Source organism: Tamandua tetradactyla, chromosome 1 (genome assembly GCF_023851605.1).
Source record: "Tamandua tetradactyla isolate mTamTet1 chromosome 1, mTamTet1.pri, whole genome shotgun sequence".
NCBI lineage: Eukaryota > Metazoa > Chordata > Mammalia > Pilosa > Myrmecophagidae > Tamandua > Tamandua tetradactyla.
The window spans coordinates 5,308,531-5,331,016 of NC_135327.1; the positions used below are offsets into that span (position 1 = coordinate 5,308,531).

Here is a 22,486-nt window from a genome sequence, read left to right on the forward strand (position 1 = left end):
CCTCTGGGAAGGGGCCTTTGGGGGAGGGGCGCTGGCCACCGCAGCTTTGGGAACTCACGGTTCTGGGGGGTGCTCGCAGCCAGTCCAGCTGGTCCAGACTGGGGTATGCTGTGTGTCTGGTCACTGACATGGCCCCAGGAGCTGTTCTGTACTGTTTCTGATTATTTAGTAGTTGTTCTGGAGGACGAACTAAAACGTGCACATTGTTAAGCCGCCATCTTGACCCGGAAGTCCGAGTTGGAGTTTTAAAAAGAGTGATCAGGAAAGGTCCCATGGGGAAGGTGACGTTTGAACAAAGATCCAAAGGAAGTGAGGGAGCAAGACGTGGATACCTGGACGGAGAGAGACCAAGGCAGAGGAGACAAAACGTGCAAAGGCCCTGAGGCAGGTTCAGGTTTACAGGTTGGAGGAACAAACGGCAAGGAGGCCACTGTGACTGGAGGCCTTAGAAAGACTTCAGCTTGATCCTGAGAGAGGAGCCGATGGAGGGCTCTGAGCCGAGGGCAGCTGCGAGCTGGTCTGTGTTTTAAAGTCAACATCCCACTGCCCCCACCTGAGCGTGCCCAGTGGGTGTGTACCCAATAGCCCACTGCACAACTTGGCAGGAAAGGCCCGGTGCCTTATCCTCCTTTGTGATGTCACATAGACAAGCCTCCTCTCCTCTTCATGTCCATGTCTCATGAATAAATGAGGGGATTGGACCAAATCTGATATCTTTTCCAGTTCCAACCACGTGCGAAGCGCCCGCTTGGTTTTCTCCTATCCCGGGACCACCAATACAATGATTCACTTCATCTTCTTCCTTAAATCAACTCAATGCTAAAACTGTTTTGCTTGCCCAAGAAATTACAAGTTTGCTATCTGCTACCTTTTTCTAATGCATATTAAAATAAATATGTAACTACAGAATTCCTTGAAAGGTCATCTGTGTACCACCTAGATAGCCCTGGTGATACACAAACCACCCGACAGCTGAGGTGACAGTTGCAAATGGTCTCTATGACAGCCACCCTGCCCTACACTGGCTCTGTGCCCTGTAGCTCTAACCGAGCTCTCCGCTACGACCATCTTACCGGCTCCAACCATGCAGCCAGAGGTTCCCGGGACTTGGGGCTTGCAGCCAGTGCAATCCAGCCAAGAAGGAGAATGTGGGGCCCGGCTTCCATCCCACAGCTCATGTGAAAGAAAAGCTCCATGGCTGCATTCAGGGGCAGGGCTGGGGCTGGGGCTGTTCTTTTCTTGCCCAGCAGAAGAAGCTGTCTAAATAATTCTATCAGACAGGCATGGAAAGCCTACCCAATGCTCCAAGGACCACCTTCTCCTGGTTCCTGATTCCACAATTAGATACCAACAGGTTCATTTTCTGTTTGAGCAGAGGCCTTTATTACAATAATAAGATATGATAAACAGTATTTTTCAGCTTCCTCCCACCTAGGGGTGGAGCCTGCTTTCACACCTCGAGCATCTACGCTGGCCTGGCGACTCATTTTGACAGGCAGAGGTGGCAGAAGTGAAGTTTGTGAGTCCTGAAGCCTGGGCATCAGGAAGCCCCCTGGAAACCAGAGGCCCTGTGCGGAGAAGTTCAGGATTAAAGACCCCAGTGAGCTGAGGCCCAGTCCGCCCAGGTGAGCTGCCATCTGCATAGAGCTGCCTGAGAGCAGGTGAGAGCAGCAGAAGGCTACCTGGGGAATCCACAGAGTCCGGAGAAATAAGTCAGTGCTATTGATTCTTTTAAGACAGTGTTATTTAAGCCACTAGATTTTGGGGGTGGTTTGTAACACAGCCACAGATATGACAAATGTTTATTTATAGTTATCCCGTAAAGTAGAAAATGTGTACAACCCGTGACCCGGAATCCCTCTCCTAGGTTTCCACCCCTGAGAAATGCACAAAAACCCCAAGCCCTTCACGGCATTCAACAAATGGCATTCAAGTGCTGAAATGACAATTCAACGTTCAACTGAATAAATCCATTGTGGTAGAGTCAAATACTGGGTAGCAGTGAAAGTGAATGAATTATGGCTACATGGGTGAATTGGGATACATTTCGCAGACTGATGAGTGAGAAAAGCAAGTTGCAAGAGAATGCAAGCTTGAGATAAAATATAAAATTCTCAAATATGAAAAATCCTATTTTTACATCAGGGATCAGAATTAGCAAACTATGGCCAACAGCCAAAGGTAGCCCTCGGCCTGTTTCTGTAAATAAAGTTTTATTGGAACACAACCAAGACCCTTGCTTTCTAATTGTCTTTTAGCTGCTTTTGCATTACAAGGACAGATCTGAGTAGCCGTGTTAAGAGACTGACTGTGTGGCCAGCGAAGCTAAAAATATTTATGATCGGGCCCTTTACAGGAAACTTTTGCTGACCCCTGTTTTACACAAACAAAATGCATGTGAACACCAAATTCAGGGACGTCTCTGAGAAGAAAGGGAGGTACTTTCCTTGTATCATTTTTGTTGTTGTTTTCTTTTCTCTCTTTATTTTTTTTCCTTCCCTGTACTTTTTTATTTTTTAAGTTTGATGGTCAGTTCATGGGTAATTGTAGTTATACTCTTTATGCTTTGATAAATGTCCCAAATATTGCAAAATGAATCAAGGAAACATACTCCACGCTTCTACCCCCTGTCTCTAATTGGCTCGGTTGGGTCATTTCCCTGCAGCTATTTAAGCAAAGATAGATAATGCTATTTGCCAAGGAGTGATGAAAAGTTTCCTAACAAGACTCAACAGCATTTGTCCAGACGATGTGCAAACACTGCTCGCTCAGGCATCGGCAGATGTGAAGGGGAATGGCTTTTCATCCCTCCTGTTTTTACTCAGTGACACAGACTTTCTGGGTATGTGGCTGCCTAGCTTCTCCAGATAAAGCCTGTGTCCATCAAGCATTTCCCTGGGCTGGGCCCTGAGAGCTAAGCCCTAAAGGGATCAGAGTTTGGCAAATTATGGCCTGCGGGCCAAATCTAGCCCACGCCTGCTGGTGTAAATAAAGCTTTATTGGAACACAGACACACGGGTTCATTTACATAGGGCTGGTTTCACCCAACCACGGCAGGTTGAGTGGTTCCAATAGAGACTCAGCGGCATGCAAAGCCTAAAATATTTACTATCCGGTCTTTTACAAAAAAAGTTAGCTGATCTCATCCTCATAATAAGCCCAGGGGGACCAGCCTCACTGTGCCTCTCACACTGTGAATGAGGAAATAGGATCAGAGACGTGCAGGGTTTGCCCAAGGACTCACAGCCAGCCAGGGGCCCAGGTGGGATGTGAACTGAGGTGGGAGAACTACAGAGCATGTGCCCTTCACACCTTATCCCTGTACGGTCAGGGATCGATTGTCTGAAATTAACTCAGATATAAAAGAACTTTGAAACAGATTAATTTCCAGCGGATGCCATGTTTCGTCTGGGAACAGGGTGAGTTTTCTCTTTCTAGGCTGAAAAATAATATGGGCTCATTGCACGTGGCTGCAAGTCCTCTAGCACAGCAGGGAAAAGAAGTTAAGGGAAGAGCCCCACACCTGTTGGTCTGCCAGAGGTACCCCCCCGGGTTCTAGGGAATGCACGCCCCGGCAGCAGAGCTCAGAGGGCACGAGCGTGCACCCCAGAGCCAGGCTGTCTGGGTTCAACCCCAGCTCTGCCGCCAGCCAGCTGGGAGACCCTGGGCGAGCTGGTCTCCTTCTCTGTGCCTCTGTTTCTCCATCCCCGAAATGAGGATGACGACGTGACCTTCCTCATAGGGTTGACGTGGGGGTCACGGGGGTTGGTGGACATACAGCACCATGACTGGCAGGAAATCAGCCACAAGGCCATCCCAACGCCTGACCCGATGCCCCCACGTGACCTCCCACTGCCGCCTCTAGAGTCATTCCCGGCAGGCCCACCTCTGTCCATCGCCTCCGGCCTGCTCCAGGCCCGGCCATTTCTCTCCTCCTTGGCCTTGGCAGTCTCCCAGCTGGCCTTCCTGCTTCCCCTCTTGCTACCCACCAGCCCAAAGGGATCTTTAAACAAGCCTAAATTCTATCATACCACCTTCTGCTTACAAACCTCCATGGCGTCCTAGCTCACTTGGAATAAAATCCAAAATCCTTCCCGGGCCCTCCAAGTCGCTGCCTACCTCCGCTCACACCAGGCTCCAGCCAAAGTCTGCTGGGACCCACCGAATTCCCTTCCGGGCCTCGGCCCGACTGCTCTCCCTCCAGTGCTCGCCCCAGTCCGCTCTCAGGCTCAGCTGACCGAGTCCCGCATCTCAAAGGCCCTCCCAGGCCCGGGCACCTAGGTCGAGTCTTCTTTGTCATATTCTCTCTTATGACCTTCCTCTCCTCCTTTATACCACCCATCGTGATTTAGAATGAAAAAGATTACACATTGAAAAAAATTCCCTTAACTTTTTCCAGGCCAGGGGTTGCACACTCAAACGTCCCCAGGGGCCAGGCAGATAACATGCTGGAGTTGGGGTGGGGACGGCGGGGACGGTGGGGACGGTGGGGCCGGAGGCCGCCGGGCCAGCCCTGCTCAGAGCTGCCCAGCCCCGACCCAGGGGAGGGCAGACCTGGCGCTGCACCAACTCTGCCCTTAAAAAAAAATTTTTTTTTTCTTTTTTGAATGCCCAGCAAGTGACCCAAGGCTGAATGAGTGAATGAGTGAATGAGCAAACAGGGCAGAGGAAGGGAGCAAAAAGAGAGAGAGAAGGAATACAAGATCCAGTTTCTGCACTCAGGCAACCCCGTCTAGTTCTGAGGATAGGATGATCATGTGAATTTTATAGCTGGGAAAGCGACGGCCTAGGGAAGTCAGAGGTGGCACCCGTCCCGCCTGCCCAGCACCGTCCCGCTGGGTGCCAGGGCAGGGTGGAGGACGGAGGCATCTGCAGTGGCCATCTGTGGCTCCCGCCTGCCCCTCGGCCCCCTGTGTGGACGCCCCCCTTCCCCTCATTCCGAGCAGCTGTTAGAGGTGGGGCTGACCCGACCCCTGGCACATGACCATGGGTGGACAGTGGCTCACTGTGGCCACCAAATGATTTCTTCCTCCATCCTCAGTGCCTGAGTTTGGGATGGGCATGTGAGTCAGTCAAAGAAACTCCCGGGCCTCTGTGGGAGCCCTGGGAAGGAAAGGCCCTCTTCTCTTCAGAGCTGCTGAACCGTGAGGACAGTAGCTCGGAACTGCTGGGCGGATTCTGCGGCCTGGGTGGGGAAGGCTGCCGGAGGCTGCAATGGAGCCCACACGGAGAGCCGAGGGGCCACTTTCTGCTGTAACTGAGCTCCTGGATCCAGCCATGCCTGAGGCTGGTAGTATGCCCACATCTCTCAGTTACGTGAAAGATGAGATTCCCACTTTCCCAACGAGCTTGGTTTCGACTCCTGCAATCAACCGGGCCTTGATACAGTCGGTAAGATTTCAGCCACGTTAAAAGTGTTTCTCCTTCTCCTGTATCTCAACCTGAAATCCAACAGGCTGCCTTTCTCACTGTGCACGTAAGTGGGGCACTGGAGGGAAGGGGGGATGGGGCGGTACTCACTGTAGGAGGGGAGTCCATAGGCTTGTGCTGGAGGCGGGTAGGCCGCGTAGGGGGGCGTCTGCTGGATGCCCGTGCTGTACTGGGTCTGGCCGTAGGCGGCCATGGTGGTGGAGGGCTGGCCGGGCAGGCCGCGTGGGCAGGGCCTGCGTGGAAGGAGAGAAAAAAGGGTCACATCTCCCAGCGTGGCCCCATATCCCTTTCCGCTCACCATGGCATCAGTACCACCATTTTCCTTTGGGTATTTACTCTTTCTGTGGCAGAGACCACGGCTGGGTTCATCCAATCCCATTTCATGTCTCTCCTCCTGGCCGCCGAGGGGCTTATATTTCCGTCTTCTCCGTGGTGAGACTAGACTGTGCGACTGGTTCTACCCAAGGGAACGTGGGCAGAGACACTGTAAGGCAGACCTGGGCCTGGGCAATGAACACACGCCTGGTGGCCCTTCTGTCCTCTCTCCTCTTTTGGCAGCAACAGTTCGGGGGGATGGGGGCAGGGGCTGAGACGGCAGAGCCGCCATGTAGGAGGGTCCTGGAGCCTGAGTCGGCGGGCGGTGGGGACCCACCCTGGGAGTTTTCCCTGATCCACATTGGACTTTGTGTGCATAAAAAATAAACCTTTGTTGCATTAAGTCACTGTGCTGTCAGGGTTTCTTATTACGGCAGCATAGCGTAGCCCATCCCACCTGCCCATTCTAACTTACATGCCTTCCCAATTGACTATAGTTTTGACAGAATTATCAGCTGAAATGCCCAGCTTTTGGCTGAGGGGTGGACCCATGATGCCAGGTCATCCAATCAGGCTTAATTTAAATCTTGGGCCGAATAATTCATTCCAACAGCTACGCCCTGTAGAGCCCGTTCTCCCCTACGATAGCCTCTACTCTTAGACTTTATCAAGGCTCGATTATTCTATTTTTCTGCACTCTGAGTTTCCCCAGAGAACTCTTCCCCCCGCAGAGAATCCTTCTGGGCTTACATCAGTTGAAGTCAGTTTCTGTCACCTGCAACCAGAGAAACCAAATGGATTCTGTACTCCATGGCTAATAACTCGGCGGGCCATGAAGTGAAGAGTCACTTACTTAAAACACCTGTAACGGGATAACTGCCAGCAATCACTGCGTCCTTAATATGGGCAAGGAACTGTGTCACCTGGTATGTGCTTCATATCCCATCAAATGTTCAGATCAACTCCAGGCCGGGGACTCCATCCCTCCCATTTTAGAGCTGAGGAACCCAAAGCTCAGAGACTGGAAGTCACAGCCAGGAAGTAGTAACTCTAGGACTTAACTCTGGAGTTTGATTCTAGACTCCATGGCTATACCACAGGGCTTTGCTGCTTCTCACTTACAGGACTGGGGTTGACCCAGCCCTATAGGCAGCTCTTCTGCAGCCACAGATGAGGTCAAGGTGAGTTATTTTAATGTGGAACTGGCCAAGTGGAGACACAGGGGGCCATACCCAGTGCATGGATCCATGGACATATTTCTTTTGGCCAGCGCACGTTTTGTTTTTCAATTTGAGTTCATTGCCAATATTTTAAAACAATGCACCCATAGGCATGCATGCACAGCTGTATACACACACACACACGCACACACACACTCTCCTTATTGCCACCTTCTCGTGGAAAGCAGGTTTGGCAAGCCTGGGTCTGCCTGCCTGCGAGGAACCATCAGCTTGGATTTGTGGAGTGGCTGCTCCTTTAGACAGTGTGAAACAGCCCTGGTCGGGCCCCATTCACTTCGAGGGAAACCAGCTCACAATTCCTGTGTCTGTTATGTGCCTGGCTCTGTTCTAATGACTGTACATGGACTGACTCATTTCAGTTCCCACAGGGACAGCAACAACCCTTGAGGTAGGTATTCTTACCATTCCCACTTTACAGATAAGAAAACAGAGGCAGGGCGAGGCTATGTGATGTGCAGAAAGCATACAGCTGGCTTAGGATCTGAACGGGCTCTGGAGGTCACACTTCACCGCTGCCCTCTGCCGCCCTCACCCCCTGGATTATGAACCGGGCACTTGAGCCACCTGCAAACCGATGTCTCCATCTAACTCCTCTCACCGGTGTGCTGGCCAGGAAATGCAGATGAGACGCCCCACCACATCTGACTCCATTTTGGTGACATCACTTAGGTTAAAACCCACGGGTTCCCAAGGCCTTCCGACATGGAAGACCAGGGCAGGTGTGCGGTGGATGCAAAAGATGCAGGAATTATACATAAAGCTGGCCTCTTGCCCTTCTTCCTTCTGGACTGCCAGTGTGATGAAGGGTTATTCTAGGCAACTTGATCCGAAACGCACAGGAAACTAATTTGGGCTGAGATACCAGAACCAATGCCGGACGCTGTTTCACCAGCTGACCCTCCAGCTCTGGGGCAGACGGGGCCTGCGGCCGGGCAGGGAGCCTTACTCGAATATTCCCAACCATACCCTTCATTAGGAGCAGAAGGGAGACACCTGAAACGGTCAACTCCCGCTTCCCCTTGAGCCCCGTTCATCCACCTCTCATTAACCTGGGGCTCAGGTTAACAGTCAGAGCATGGGCAGCGAGGTCTCCAACCCAAGGACTTAGAAAACAACTTAGGTAGGTTTTAACAGTCCTTATCGCTACGAACGACCCCTGAAGCATCCTCTGGAGGGAAAGAAAGGCTAAGAAAAACAGATTCTCCGGGGTTGGCAAGGAAGGAAGTTGGGAGATGCCGAAGCGTTCGTCCAGGCAGCGGGGGGTGTGGCCGGCCCAGTAGCCCCCCATCATGGGGCTGCCCCACTGCGGGGTGGGGGTGGGGGTGGGGGCTCACACCAGCAGCGCCTGAAGGGCAGCACTAGGAGGCAGGGGTGGGGCCTCGTCCACCAGAGCTCCCACCGCCCCGTTCCCGCTCCACCCTTCCTGTGCGCTGAGAGCCCTGTCTACTGGTCTCCTCTCCCCACCGGGCTGGAGGCTCTCGACAGGCGGGCAGCGTGCCTTAGGCTCCGAGGCCCTGTGGCTCTGTGCAGGGTTTGGTCCTGAGAAGGGTGTGGAGTGGAGAGAAAGGATGAAATAAAAGGAGGGAGGGAAATTAGAGAGGAGAAGGAGGGAGGGAAGAAGAAGGAAGACAGAGGAGCGTGGGGGTGGGGAGGAGAAGGGAAAGAGAGGGAGCAGGTAGGGGAGAAAGGAAGGGAAGGAAGGAAGAAGGAGGGAGAGGAGGGTGGATGGAAGTAAGGAGAAGGAACGACGGAAATGGGGAGACAGGAGAGAGGGAGGAACTGAGGGTCTATGCCTGGGAGAAGAGAGTGAAGGGAAGGCAGGAAAGAAAGAAAATGGAAGGACAAAATAAGAAAAGAACCAAGAGAAGAAAGAGCAAAATGGCAGGGAACTCACTCGGCACACCGTCTGAGGTCCCATGTCAGGCGCTTCCTACATGCCCAGCTCCCCTCACGAGGCGGCTGCGGGGACTGTCCCCCTTTGCAGATAAGGAGCCAGAGACCCAGGGAGGGGAAGCCCTTTGCTGAAGTCACCCCAGCTAGTAAGTGCTGCACTGGGGCTCCTACCCAGGAGGCCTGGCTCCAGAGCCTTTCTCTTAACCTCCATCCTTCATGAAAGAAAAAGGAAGGAGTGTGTGAGGGGGACAAGGCAAGGACACTCACCTTGTGAAGAGCTGGGACACACACGGAGGGGCCGATTTGGTGATGCCTGGAGAGGAAAAAGAAACATTTGAAGGGCTTATCTGTCAGGGCGATATCGTGCAGAAGTTGTGACTTCAGACATCAGTGAAAGCAAGAAGAGACTTGGGAAGGAACCACCAGGAACTTTCATAAGCAAAAAGTGGAGCTGCGGTGAGACGTTTCGGCAGTCTCCTTGACACCCGATCCTGGGCATACTGTTTCTCCAGGTATGGTCAAGATTCTCCAGCATCTCGAAACATCAGAGTGGGCCCCTGCCCCATGTAAGATGGAGAAACGGAGGTCAGAGAGACAGGAAGGATGGGCTTAGCCAGGTGGCATGACCAGCCAGCAGGACAGATGAGCCCTGACCCAGGTGTGCTGTCTCCCAAGCAGGTGCCATTTCCTCTCCTGGCTGGAATACGGCTCCCTTCCCTGGCTCAAAGGAGATGCCGAGAACCCTGGAATGGAAGGCACCGGTTGGCTCTGATTGCCCAACATCCATTTCCCTTCTGACGAAAACACCTTGATATTCTCTCGGGGACCCCTCCGTCCCCACTCTCAGGACCTGGGGTTCAGGTGGGGCTGGCCCAGCATCTAGGGGAAGGCACAGCTTGGAGCATCTCTTAGGCCAGGGTGGTGGGGCCAGGAGGATGGAAAAGGCCTGAGCTCCCGATGCAGCGGCCTTAGGCTGGGTCACCTGGACACACACCATCCAGTGATCGGTGACAGGCAGTGCAGGAGGTGACAGAAAGCATGTAAAGCCGGTAGAGATGTTTGCGAGAGTTCTCGTTTTATGAATGAACAGTTCATTGGGAAGAATTTTTGTGCTATATCATCTTTCACACAACCTCTTCACTGTGGAGTCCTGAACAAATACTAGATAATGACTCTACTGGCAGGGACAGAATGCGCTAACCTGCCAATTCACACTCCCTGGCAGGCAAGGTAGAGGCCTGGGCATCCTCATGCCTCCTGAGAAATGCCTCCATGGTCCTGGGAGCTCTGAGCCTCTCAGCCCCGGACAAGTTGCAATTCCAGCTCGACCACTTATGAGCTATGAGACTTTGGATAGGTTGCTTAGAGTTCCCTCCTGGGCAGTGGGGATAAAAATACTTATCTCACAAGGATGCTGTGAGGGTCACATGAGAAGACGATGATGATATCCATCTCTTATCTAGTGGTGGTTATGTACCCAGCTCTCTTCTCAGTACAGATGGCCCTCATTATTCACAGCTTCTATATCTGCCAAAATGCCTATCCTGTAAAATGTATTTATATCCCCCAAATCAATGCTCACAGGGTTTCTGTAGTCATTCATGGGCACGTGCAAAGAAGTGAGAAATTTTAGTCGCCCGATCTGCACTCCCCCAGCAGAGACGGAACCAGGCAACGTTCTGCCTTCTTGTTTCAGCTCTCATATTCTAAACTAGTGTCCTTTCTGTGCAATGTTGAGTGCCATACTTTTTGCTTTTTTTGTGCTCTGTTGATGATTTTGCTGCTTAAAAAATGTCCCCGAAGTGTAGTACTGAAATGCTGTCTAGTGTTCCTAGGTGCGAGAAGGCTGGGCTGTGTCTTATGAGAAAATGCGTGTGTTAGATAAGCTTTTCTCAGGCCCGAGTGACAGCCGTTGGCCAGGAGTCAGGGGCTAAGGTGGCAACAATGTATGTTACTCAAAACGTCTTTAAACAAAACGGATGATGAAAATGTGCTCACAGGAATCTAAGCCCTAGGAGCAAAGGTCCATAATTCAGCAACTCAGTGTTCATGGTGACTTTACGAAGCGTAACTACTGCGAATAAAGAACTGACCGCACTTGACCTGGATTGATGATTTCAATCCTCATCATGACCCCATGAAGTGGGCTCTGTTCACGCTACAGATGAGGAGCTAGAGGAGCGAAGGAGCGCGTCCTTGGCCACACAGGTCATGTGGGGTGGCTCTGGGACGTGGGCCCAGGTGTCTGGTTCTGAAGCAATGATGACAGTCATCGTGACAGCATCTCTTAGAGCCTGGCGAGGTGCCAGCCTGCGTCACTGCTTCTCTACATGCCCACACTCGGCCCTCAGCACCAAAGGCAGGCACTATCATGACCCCCTTGTACAGATGGAAAACCTGGAGCTCCAGAGCTGATGTGCCTTGCTGAAGCCACGTGCACGAGAGAACTGGGACCTGAATCCGGGGCTGTTTGAGTCCAACGTCCCTATCCTTAGTCAGCTCCCTTGCCGAGTCAGAGGCCGTGGGGGTCCCAGTCCCCCAGGCAGGGGGCCGGGGGAGGGTCCTGAAGTCCATTTAGAGAGCTACTATTGAAATGGCAAAACAGAACAGACGCTATCAGCATGCACTTCCACAGGGAGAAGGACCTGTGTGAAACCTGAGTCACAGGGATAGGGATGCTTGTGTGCATGTGTGTGTGCCTGGGTGTGCACCGAAAGGTTGTGTAAAAACATTTCCTCCTATGCATCACATTAAACACACCCTTTGATCAGCAGGCGTCAAGAGAGGGAGGCCCCCAGCACCCAGTAGGTGCTGGACCAGGCTCAGTGCCCACCCTGTGTCCGGCCCCCAGCCAGGGCCTCCTGCAGCGCCTCCCACCCCCCAGGACCGGGGAAGGAGCATCACCGTGGAGCAGCCACAGTTCCATAAACGGTAAAAGCCCACGACTCGAGTGTGCTCCTTAATACACAACTTAGTGAATTAAACATTTTGAATATGTTTCCTTTAATAAAAATGCAAATATTCATAAAACAACCTGGTCTATGGGACCAACACTCCGATGGACTTGGATTAACCTGGCGTTCCGTAAATCCGGAGCCGGCGTCTTCCCTCCCAACCGCCGTGGCAGGATGGGCATCTCGCTTCACCAGGACAATTGTTTCTTTTTTTCAACTGGTGGCACCACGAACCTTGTCATCCCAGGACACTCCCAGGGATCGAGAACTTGCAAATGAATGTAGTATATGTACAGTGGTCTCCTTGCTCCTTTCCTTCTTTCCTTTCCTTCCACGCGTCCTTCCTTCACCTCTTCCTCCTTCCCCTGCTGAGGACGGCGTCCACGTCACTGGTGACTCTGATGGTGCAGTCCAGGGCGCCTGGGATGGGCCTGCGTCGAGGGTGGCGATTCTCGGCACACAGATGTGGGCAGGGACCCCCGGAGCTGAGGGTCTCTCTGCCTCCTGCGCCTTTGTCCTCGGAGCTCACGGACCAGGGGCGGCCACGCGGCTGTGTCGTCACCCCGGTGAGTGGGCCTGACCACGGCCGCCGCGCTGGGGAAGGTGGTGCTGGGCGCTCGGCCACTCACAGGACAGGCTGGTCCTCGGCGGGGCCCCAGGTCTTCCCGCGGCCCCCAGAGGCCACGCCGCCACTCTCTCCACGCCACTGTATCTGCTGGCTTTTTCCAGGGGGCAGGAGATCCACCGAGGAGGGGGGATACTGAAGACCAAACAGCGAGCTTCCCCTCAGCTCAGGACTGACCCTGCCCATGGCGCCGGCAGTGCCACTGGAGGCCGGCGCAACGCTCCAGGCAGTGCCACGGCCACTGAACTAGGAGCTGCCGGGGGGTGGGGGGGAAGCACCAAGGGTGTGGACCGTGCCAGGCGTCAGAGCACACGGAGTGGTCCTATTTCCCAAGGGGTCACCCCTGCCCTGACTGTGAGGCCCCTCATGGAACCTTCTGTCTAGGGGGCAGGTCGAGGACAAACAAATAATGACATAAATCAGTTTCCTAATCACCATGGCAGCAGGCTGCAAAAGGAGAAAGCGCAGGGAATAGATGGGTGCACCTGGAACCAAGTGTGCGCGGAATCCCCTGACAGTCTCGGAGGCTGCGGCGGCCCCTGTGCCACCCTCCGCAGAACGGGGGCCTAGACCACTGGCTAAATCCAGAACCACAAGTTACTAAAAGTTACCACAGTTCTAATGCCATGAAAATAAATTTCCATACCGTAAGTTACAAACACAAACGTATATGGGGGCCAAGAAAGCAACAGAAATGAGTGAAGCGTAAGCACCAACCCTCTTAATTTTTCTATAAGGAAACAAGAGCTGGAGTCTCTGTGTGAGTGCACACTCGTGTGTGAGTGTGTTTCTGTGTGTGCAGAGTGGCCTGCCTAAGGACACGCACGGTGTGTTCATTCATTCATTCACTCATTCATTCCACAAATACTTATCGTGCCCCCACTATGGGGCAGGTCTACAACCCAATCCTCTCAATTTGTTAATTTAGTGTTCTTTCTGGGGAAAGCAAGTGGGCTTAAGTGGACAGACGTACTTAAATTCAAATCCTGGCTTTGCTACAATAAAGCTGTGTGACCCTGTGCCCGTCACTTCCTCTCTGGGCCCTGGCTTGCTTCCAGGTGGGTGAAATGGGGCAAGATCTCACGCCTGCAGGGCTGGGGCAGGGATCGTGAGGCAGGGACCTGCCAAACTAGCTGCTCCGCTTGCAGGAGTGATTCTGAGCTTTCCTCTCTCCGGGGGCCCAGGTTAAAGCCCACTTAAATCCTAAACCCAATTTGAATGTTCACACTCTTTCGACCACTCCCCAGGAGGGTAAAGAAGCTAATGATTCTGAATGCAGCCGTGGCTGTCCTGCTGCCTAATTGGAGCCCAGGGGCTGTTTCCAACCCACCCCATTGAGAGTGACATAATTGCTCTAGAGAGAGAGTTTGGGGCAAGCGTTTGCCTTGCTATGAGAGGTGCTCGTCTGTAAGTTGTAAACGCCTGTCTCCCTTGTGTGGGAGATTTAAGTTGCTCCTGCCAAGGCTAGTGAGAAGAAACCCGTTCTTGTAGGAAGGAGCACTCTACTAGGAGGCCAGCAGCGTGTGCCCCAATTTCGACTCGCTGAGTGGCTATGTGACTGCAGGCAAGTCATACGTCCCTCGTGGGGGTTGCTGAGGACAGAAGGGAATGGCGCCAGCATATCCTGGGGGGGGGGGGGGTGACAATTTCACGGGTACCTGTGCGCTTCTCTACTTGAAATCATCGCTGCCTTATTTTCGTGCATTTTAGAATCACAGCAAGACAATCAAAGTGATCACTCTTCACTTTTGGAATTGGTTTTAAGCCAGGCTTTTAAAATGAATTTATTCAAATAAAATAGACATTTTAAAGAAAAATTATTATGCAAATAACAGCACAGGTGATACGAATATACGGCAAAAGCAGTAGGAGAATATCGGAAGTTTGTGAGTCCCCACTGTGGCAGCTGAAAGCTCTTCACCCGCGGGGGGGCTTCATTGTGCAATAATAGTCAGCACCCTTTTTTTCGAAAGAGGGGATTAGCGGTTTTCTTAACACTGTAACCAATACCCCAGAGGGTGCACTTTCTGCCTGTGCAGGAAGACGCTGTCCTGGGCACCGGGGCCTCCTGGGAGATGGCTTTGAAAGGCTTTAAGGTAGGAAAGGGGAAGCGATGTGTGGCTCCTGCAGCCAGGAGCTGGGCCAAGCGCTGGGCAGCTCAGCCTGACTTGGATGAAACGAACCCAAATCCACCAGCCACGGGCTGGAACCGGTGAGACTGAAACAGAAAATCAGACCTTGTCACCCCCAAGGCAGAGGAGGTGCAGGAAGCTGGAGAGATGACAGCCCAGCTTGTTCAGTGACTTCACCTCTCTGTAGAAACACTTAATGAGATTATAGCCTTTTGAAAAACGCATCTGCATTTTAAAGGAAAATCTCCCTCTTTTCAGCTTTGCTTTCTTAGTGTCTCTAACCTTCCCCCTTCCTTCCAGAAGGCAGGGTGCAATTTAAATTCAATTTTCCCCTTGAATAGTAATGAATGATAACTAATATTTCTCAAGTGTTTCCTATAAGCCAGGCACCGTGCAAAGGGCTGCATTTGTATTGCCTCTTTTATTCTCCGTCACAACCCTGTGTTAAAGTTATTGGAAAATGATGTGGGAAAGGAGGCAGGGGAAAGTCAGGAAAACTTTGCTAAGGATTCAGTCAACATCAACTTGAATTGTCTGATTCCTCAAGATCACTCTATGTTCGCCCATCCATCCATCCATCCATCCACCCACTTCTAAGGAGCTAACATGAGCCAAGCACTATGTACTAAATAGGAACAGGAAGTTACATGCATGTATGTAGGTATATATATATATATATATATAAATTTATTTATTAATTAAAAAATATGAAACAAAATAAAACATACATAATCAGTAATTCACAATATTATCACCTAGTTGCATATTCATCATTTCTTAGAACATTTGCATTAATTCAGAAAAAGAAACAAAAAGACAATAGAAAAAGAAATGAAACGAACATAGGAAAGAAAAAAAAAGATTATACCTATTATACCCCTTACCCCTTGCCTTCATTGATCACTAGCATTTCAAACTAAATTTATTTTAACATTTCTTCGCCCTATTATTTATTTTTATTCCATATGTTCTACTCCTCTGTTGACAAGGTAGATAAAAGGAGCATCAGATACAAGGTTTTCACAATCACACAGTCACATTGTGAAAGCTGTATCATTATACAATCATCATCAAGAAACATGGCTACTGGAACACAGCTCTACATTTTCAGGCAGTTCTCTCCAGCCTCTCCATTACATCTTGGATAATAAGATGATATTTACTTGATGCATAAGAATAACCTCCAGGATAACCTCTCGACTCTGTTTGGAATCTCTCAGCCATTGACACTTTGTCTCACTTCCCTCTTCCCTCTTTTGGTCGAGAAGGTTTTCTCAATCCCTTGATGCTAAACCTCAGCTCATTCTAGGGTTTTTCTCAATCCCTTGATGCTGAGTCTCCCTCCGCTCATTCCAAGATCTCTGTCCCACGTTGCCAGGAAGGTCCACACCCCTGGGAGTCATGTCCCATGTAGAGAGGGGTAGGGTGGTGAGACTGCTCGTTGCGTTGGCTGGAGAGAGAGGCCACATCTGAGCAACAAAAGAGGCTCTCTTGGGGGTGACTCTTAGGCCTAATTTTAAGTAGACTTGACCTATCCTTTGTGGAGTTAAGTTTCATATGAACAAACCCCAAGACTGGGAGCTCTGCCTATAGCTTTGGTTGTCCACACTGTTTGTGAGAATATCAAGAATTCAACTTGGGGAAGTTGAATTTCACCCCGTTCTCACCACTCCCCAAAGGCGGCTTTGCAGATACTTTTCTACTCACGGATCGAATCACTCTGGGATTCATCGGGGCATCACTCTGGACAAACCAACAAAATCTCATGTCCTACCTGAGATTCCAAGTACTTATGGCATTTAATCAAACTATCTACATAAGTTATATTAGGAAATGTACTAGTCAAAATATTAATTTTCTACCAAATAAACATTTTTTGCTTTAATCTCACACAGAAGGTGACATTTTAAAATATTAATTACCATCTATTTTCAGTACCCTGCAATAATGACATTCCTCTGTTCTTTCTCATGCAAAAACATTTTTAAAATTGTACCTTGTACATTTCACTATTATTATACACTCTAGGCATTCCTAGATTATACCATCTCAATCTTTAACATCTATCTTTCTTTCTGATTTCAATATGTCCCCAACCCTCCTCCCTGTATCATTCTCACATGCAGCTTCATTGTGTTTTAACATAATTACATTACAGTTAGGTAGTATTGTGCTGTCCATTTCTGAATTTTTGTATCCAGTCCTGTTGCACAGTCTGTATCCCTTCAACTCCAATTGGCCATTATCTTACCCTGTTTCTACCTCCTGCTGGACTCTGTTACCAATGACATATTCCAAGTTTATTCTCTAATGTCAGTTCATATCAATGAGACCATACAGTATTTGTCCTTTAGTTTTTGGCTAGTCTCACTCAGCATAATGTCCTCGAGGTCCATCCATGTTATTACATGCTTCATAAGTTTATTGTGTCTTAAAGCTGCATAATATTCCATCTTATGTATATACCACAGTTTGTTTAGCCACTTGTCTATTGATGGACATTTTGGCTGTTTCCATCTCCTTGCATTTGTAAATAATGCTGCTATAAACATTGGTGTGGAAATGTCCATTTGTGTCTTTGCCCCTATGTCTTCTGAGTAGATATCTAGCAATGGTATTGCTGGGTCATATGGCAATTCTATATTCAGTTATTTGAGGAACCGCCAAACTGCCTTCCACAGTGGTTGCACCATTTGACATTCCCACCAACAGTGAATAAGTGTGCCTCTTTCTCCACATCCTCTCCAGCACTTGCATTTTCTGTTTTGTTGATAATGGCCATTCTGGTGGGTGTGAGATGATATCTCATCGTGGTTTTGATTTGCATTTCTCTAATGGCCAGGGACATTGAGCATCTCTTCATGTGCCTTTTGGCCATTTGTATTTCCTCTTCTGAGAAGTGCCTGTTCAAGTTTTTTTCCCATTTTGTAATTGGATTGGCTGTCTTTTTGTTGTTGAGTTGAACAATCTCTTCATAAATTCTGGATACTAGACCTTTATCAGATATGTCATTTCCAAATATTGTCTCCCATTGTGTAGGCTGTCTTTTTACTTTCTTGATGAAGTTCTTTGATACACAAAAGTGTTTAATTTTGAGGAGTTCCCATTTCTTTCTTTCTTTCTTCAGTGCTTAGGTGTAAGGTCTATAAAACCGCCTCCAATTATAAGATTTATAAGATATTTCCCTACATTTTCCTCTGTTTTATGGTCTTAGACCTGATGTTTAGATCTTTGATCCATTTTGAGTTAACTTTTGTATAGGGTGTGAGATACGGGTCCTCTTTCATTCTTTTGCATATGGATATCCAGTTCTCTAGGCACCATTTATTGAAGAGACTATTCTGTCCCAGGTGAGTTGGCTTGACTGCCTTATCAAATATCAAATGTCCATAGATGAGAGGGTCTATATCTGAACAATCTATTCGATTCCATTGGTCAATATATCTATCTTTATGCCAGTACCATGCTGTTTTGACCACTGTGGCTTCATAATATGCCTTAAAGTCAGGCAGTGTGAGACCTCCAGCTTCGTTTTTTTCCCTCAAGATACTTTTAGCAATTCGGGGCACCCGGCCCTTCCAGATAAATTTGCTTATTGGTTTTTCGATTTCTGAAAAGTAAGTTGTTGGGATTTTGATTGGTATTGCATTGAATCTGTAAATCATTTAGGTAGGATTGACATCTTAATTATATTTAGTCTTCCAATCCATGAACATGGTATGCCCTTCCATCTATTTAGGTCTTCTGTGATTTATTTTAACAGTTTCTTGTAGTTTTCTTTGTATAGGTCTTTTGTCTCTTAAGTTAAATTTATTCCTAGGTATTTTATTCTTTTAGTTGCAATTGTAAATGGAATTCGTTTCTTGATTTCCCCCTTAGCTTGTTCATTGCTAGTATATAGAAACACTACAGATTTTTGAATGTTGATCTTGTAACCTGCCACTTTGCTGTACTCGTTTATTAGCTCTAGTAGTTTTGCTGTGGATTTTTCAGGGTTTTTGACATATAGTATCATATCATCTGCAAACAGTGATAGTTTTACTTCTTCCTTTCCATTTTGATGCCTTGTATTTCTTTTTCTTGTCTAATTGCTCTGGCTAGAACTTCCAACACAATGTTGAATAACAGCGGTGATAGTGGACATCCTTGTCTTGTTCCTGATCTTAGGGGGAAAGTTTTCAGTTTTTCCCCATTGAGGGCGATATTAGCTGTGGGTTTTTCATATATTCCCTTTATCATTTTAAGGAAATTCCCTTGTATTCCTATCCTGTGAAGTGCTTTCAACAGGAAAGGACACTGAATTTTGTCAAATGCCTTCTCTGCATCAATTGAGATGATCATGTGATTTTTCTGCTTTGATTTGTTGATAGGGTGTATTACATTAATTGATTTTCTTATGTTGAACCATCCTTGCATACCTGGGATGAATTCTACTTGGTCATGATGTATAATTCTTTTAATGTGTTGCTGGATTCGGTTTGCTAGAATTTTGTTGAGGATTTTTGCATCTATATTCATTACAGAGATTGGTCTGTAGTTTTCTTTTTTTTGTAATATCTTTGCCTGGTTTTGGTATGAGGGTGATGCTGGCTTCATAGAATGAATTAGGTAGCTTTCCCTCCACTTCAATTTTTTTTAAGAGTTTGAGCAGGATTGGTACTACTTCTTTCTTGAATGTTTGGTAGAACTCACATGTGAAGCTGTCTGGTCCTGGACTTTTCTTTTTGGGAAGCTTTTTAATGACTGATTCAATTTCTTGTGATTGGTTTGTTGAGGTCATCTACTTCTTTTTGAGTCAAAGTTGGTTGTTCATGCCTTTCTAGGAAGTTGTCCATTTCATCTACATTGTTGTATTTATTTGCATAAAGTTGTTCATAGTATCCTGTTATTACCTCCTTTATTTCTGTGGGGTCAGTGGTTATGCCTCCTCTTCCATTTCTGATCTTATTTATTTGCATCCTCTCTCTTCTTCTTTTTGTCGATCTTGCTAAGGGCCCATCAATCTTATTGATTTTCTCATGGAACCCACTTCTGGTTTTATTGATTTTCTCAATTGTTTTCATGTTCTCAATTTCATTTATTTCTGCTCTAATCTTTGTTATTTCTTTCCTTTTGCTTGCTTTGGGGTTAGTTTGCTGTTCTTTCTCCAGTTCTTCCAAGTGGACAGTTAATTCCTGTATTTTTGCCCTTTCTTCTTTTTTGATATAGGCATTTAGGGCATAAATTTCCCTCTTAGCTCTGCCTTTGCTGCATCCCATAAGTTTTGATATGTTGTGTTTTCATTTTCAATTGCCTCGAGATATTTACTGATTTCTCTTGTAATTTCTTCCTTGACCCACTGGTTCTTTAAGAGTGTGTTGTTGAGCCTCCACATATTTGTGAATTTTCTGGCACTTTGCCTACTATTGATTTCCAACTTTATTCCCTTATGATCTGAGAAAGTGTTTTGTATGATTTCAATCTTTTTAAATTTGTTGAGACTTGCTTTGTGACCCAGCATAAGGTCTATCTTTGAGAATGATCCATGAGCACTTGAGAAAAAGGTGTATCCTGCTGTTGTGGGGTGTAATGTTCTATAAATGTCTGTTAAGTCTAGCTCATTTATTGTAATATTCAAATTCTCTGTTTCTTTATTGATCCTCTGTCTAGATGTTTTGTCCATTGATGAGAGTGGGGAATTGAAGTCTCCAACTATAATGGTAGATGTGTCTATTTCCCTTTTCAGTGTTTGCAGCGTTTGCCTCATTTATTTTGGGGCATTCTGGTTCGGTGCATAAATATTTATGATTGTTATGTCTTCATGTTGAATTGTTCCTTTTATTAGTACATAGTATCCTTCTTTGTCTCTTTTAACTGTTTTACATTTGAAGTCTAATTTGTTGGATATTAGTATAGCTACTCCTGCTCTTTTCTGGTTGTTATTTGCATGAAATATCTTTTCCCAACCTTTCACTTTCAACCTATGTTTATCTTTGGGTCTAAGATGTGTTTCCTGTAGACAGCATATAGAAGGATCCTGTTTTTTAATCCATTCTGCCAGTCTGTGTCTTTTGATTGGGGAGTTCAATCCATTAACATTTAGTGTTATTACTGTTTGGGTAGTACTTTCCTCTACCATTTTGCCTTTTGTATTTTGTATGTCATACCTAATTTTCCTTCTTTCTACACTCTTCTCCATACCTCTCTCTTCTGTCTTTTCATATCTGACTCTAGTGCTCCCTTTAGTATTTCTTGCAGAGCTGGTCTCTTGGTCACAAATTCTCTCAGTGATTTTTTGTCTGAAAATGTTTTAATTTCTCCCTCATTTTTGAAGGACAATTTTGCTGGGTATAGAATTCTTGGTTGGCAGTTTTTCTCTATTAGTAATTTAAATATATCATCCCACTGTCTTCTCGCCTCCATGGTTTCTGCTGAAAAATCTACACATAGTCTTATTGGGTTTCCCTTGTATGTGATGGATTGCTTTTCTCTTGCTGCTCTCAAGATCCTGTCTTTCTCTTTGACCTCTGACATTCTGACTAATAAGTGTCTTGAAGAATGTCTATTTGGATCTATTCTCTTTGGGGTACACTGTACTTCTTGGATCTGTAATTTTAGGTCTTTCATAAGAGTTGGGAAATTTTCATTGATAATTTCTTCCATTAGTTTTTCTCCTCCTTTTCCCTTCTCTTCTCCTCTGGGACACCCACAACACATATATTTGTGCACTTCATATTATCATTCAATTCCCTGAGTCCCTGCTTATATTTTTCCATTCTTTTCCCTATAGTTTCTGTATCTTGTCGGATTTCAGATTTTTTGTCCTCCAGTTCACTAATCTTAACCTCTGTCTCTTGAAATCTACCATTGTAGGTTTCCATTGTTTTTTTCATCTCTTCTACTGTATCTTTCATCCCCATAAGTTCCGTGATTTGTTTTTTCAGACTTTCCATTTCTTCTTTTTGTTCCTTCCTTGCCTTCTTCATATCCTCCCTCAATTCATTGATTTGGTTTTTGATGAGGTTTTCCATGTCTGTTCGTATATTCTGAATTAGTTGTTTCAGCTCTTCTATCTCATTTGAACTATGGGTTTGTTCCTTTGACTGGGCCGTATCTTCAATTTTCCTGGTGTGATTTGTTATTTTTTGCTGGCATATAGACATTTAATTACCTTAATTAATTTATTCTGGTGATTGCTTTCACTTCTCTTACCTAGGGTTTTCTTGCTAGATGAATTTGTTGTCTATATGTTCTTTGACCTTCAGTTTTTTCTGGACCTCTAGGTTAGGTTATGTTTAACAGAGGATAATTTTTCAGTTCTTGTTTCTTGCCCTGCTTGTATGGTGCCTTTTCCCTCCCCACGCTTAGGAGGGTCTACGTAGTTATTATAGACTCCAGCCGGGTTTTCCCGGACTAAACTGGCCTCCTATCAGGGGCAAGGAGTCACCTGCTTCAGTTTTCCCTGAGGGTGAGACCCCGCATGTTAAAAGGCTTTCCTGTGAAGTCTCTGGGCTCTGTTTTTCTTATCCTGCCCAGTATGTGGCACGTCTGCCTGCGGGTTGCACCAGAAAAAGATTTTGCAGCACTTTTAACTTTGGAAGACTCTCCCTGCTGGGGGCGTGGTGGAGACGGAGGAGAGGTTGTAGGCTGGTTTTAATGGCTTCAAATTGCCAAGCCCTGGGGTCTGAATTCCTTGAGGGAGGTATTCCACCTGAGTTGGGCTTCACCACGCTCCTGGGGAAGGCACAGGTGGGAGATAGCCCTGAAAGCAGCCCGTTTCTGCCTATGCCTGGGGCAGTTGCAGCCTGAGAAGTCCCACCATTAAATCCAGAGGCTGCCAAGTCTCCGTAGAGACATAGCCACGAAAGCCTCCATTTCCTCCTCTTTCCTCTTTTTCCGTGAGCCCAATGAGCGACC

General features: G+C 47.6%; 1 protein-coding gene across 1 annotated transcript in view; it reads right to left on the reverse strand.

Annotated features, from left to right (window-relative positions):
• Positions 1 to 22,486, reverse strand: part of EYA2 (EYA transcriptional coactivator and phosphatase 2) — a 310,794-nt gene that overhangs the window by 175,271 nt on the left and 113,037 nt on the right. The window contains exons 3-4 of the mRNA XM_077167750.1: positions 9,147 to 9,192; positions 5,521 to 5,663 (exon numbers count right to left, since the gene is read on the reverse strand). Coding sequence (XP_077023865.1) covers positions 5,521 to 5,663; positions 9,147 to 9,192 — 189 coding nt within the window. The remainder of the gene's footprint in view (positions 1 to 5,520; positions 5,664 to 9,146; positions 9,193 to 22,486) is intronic.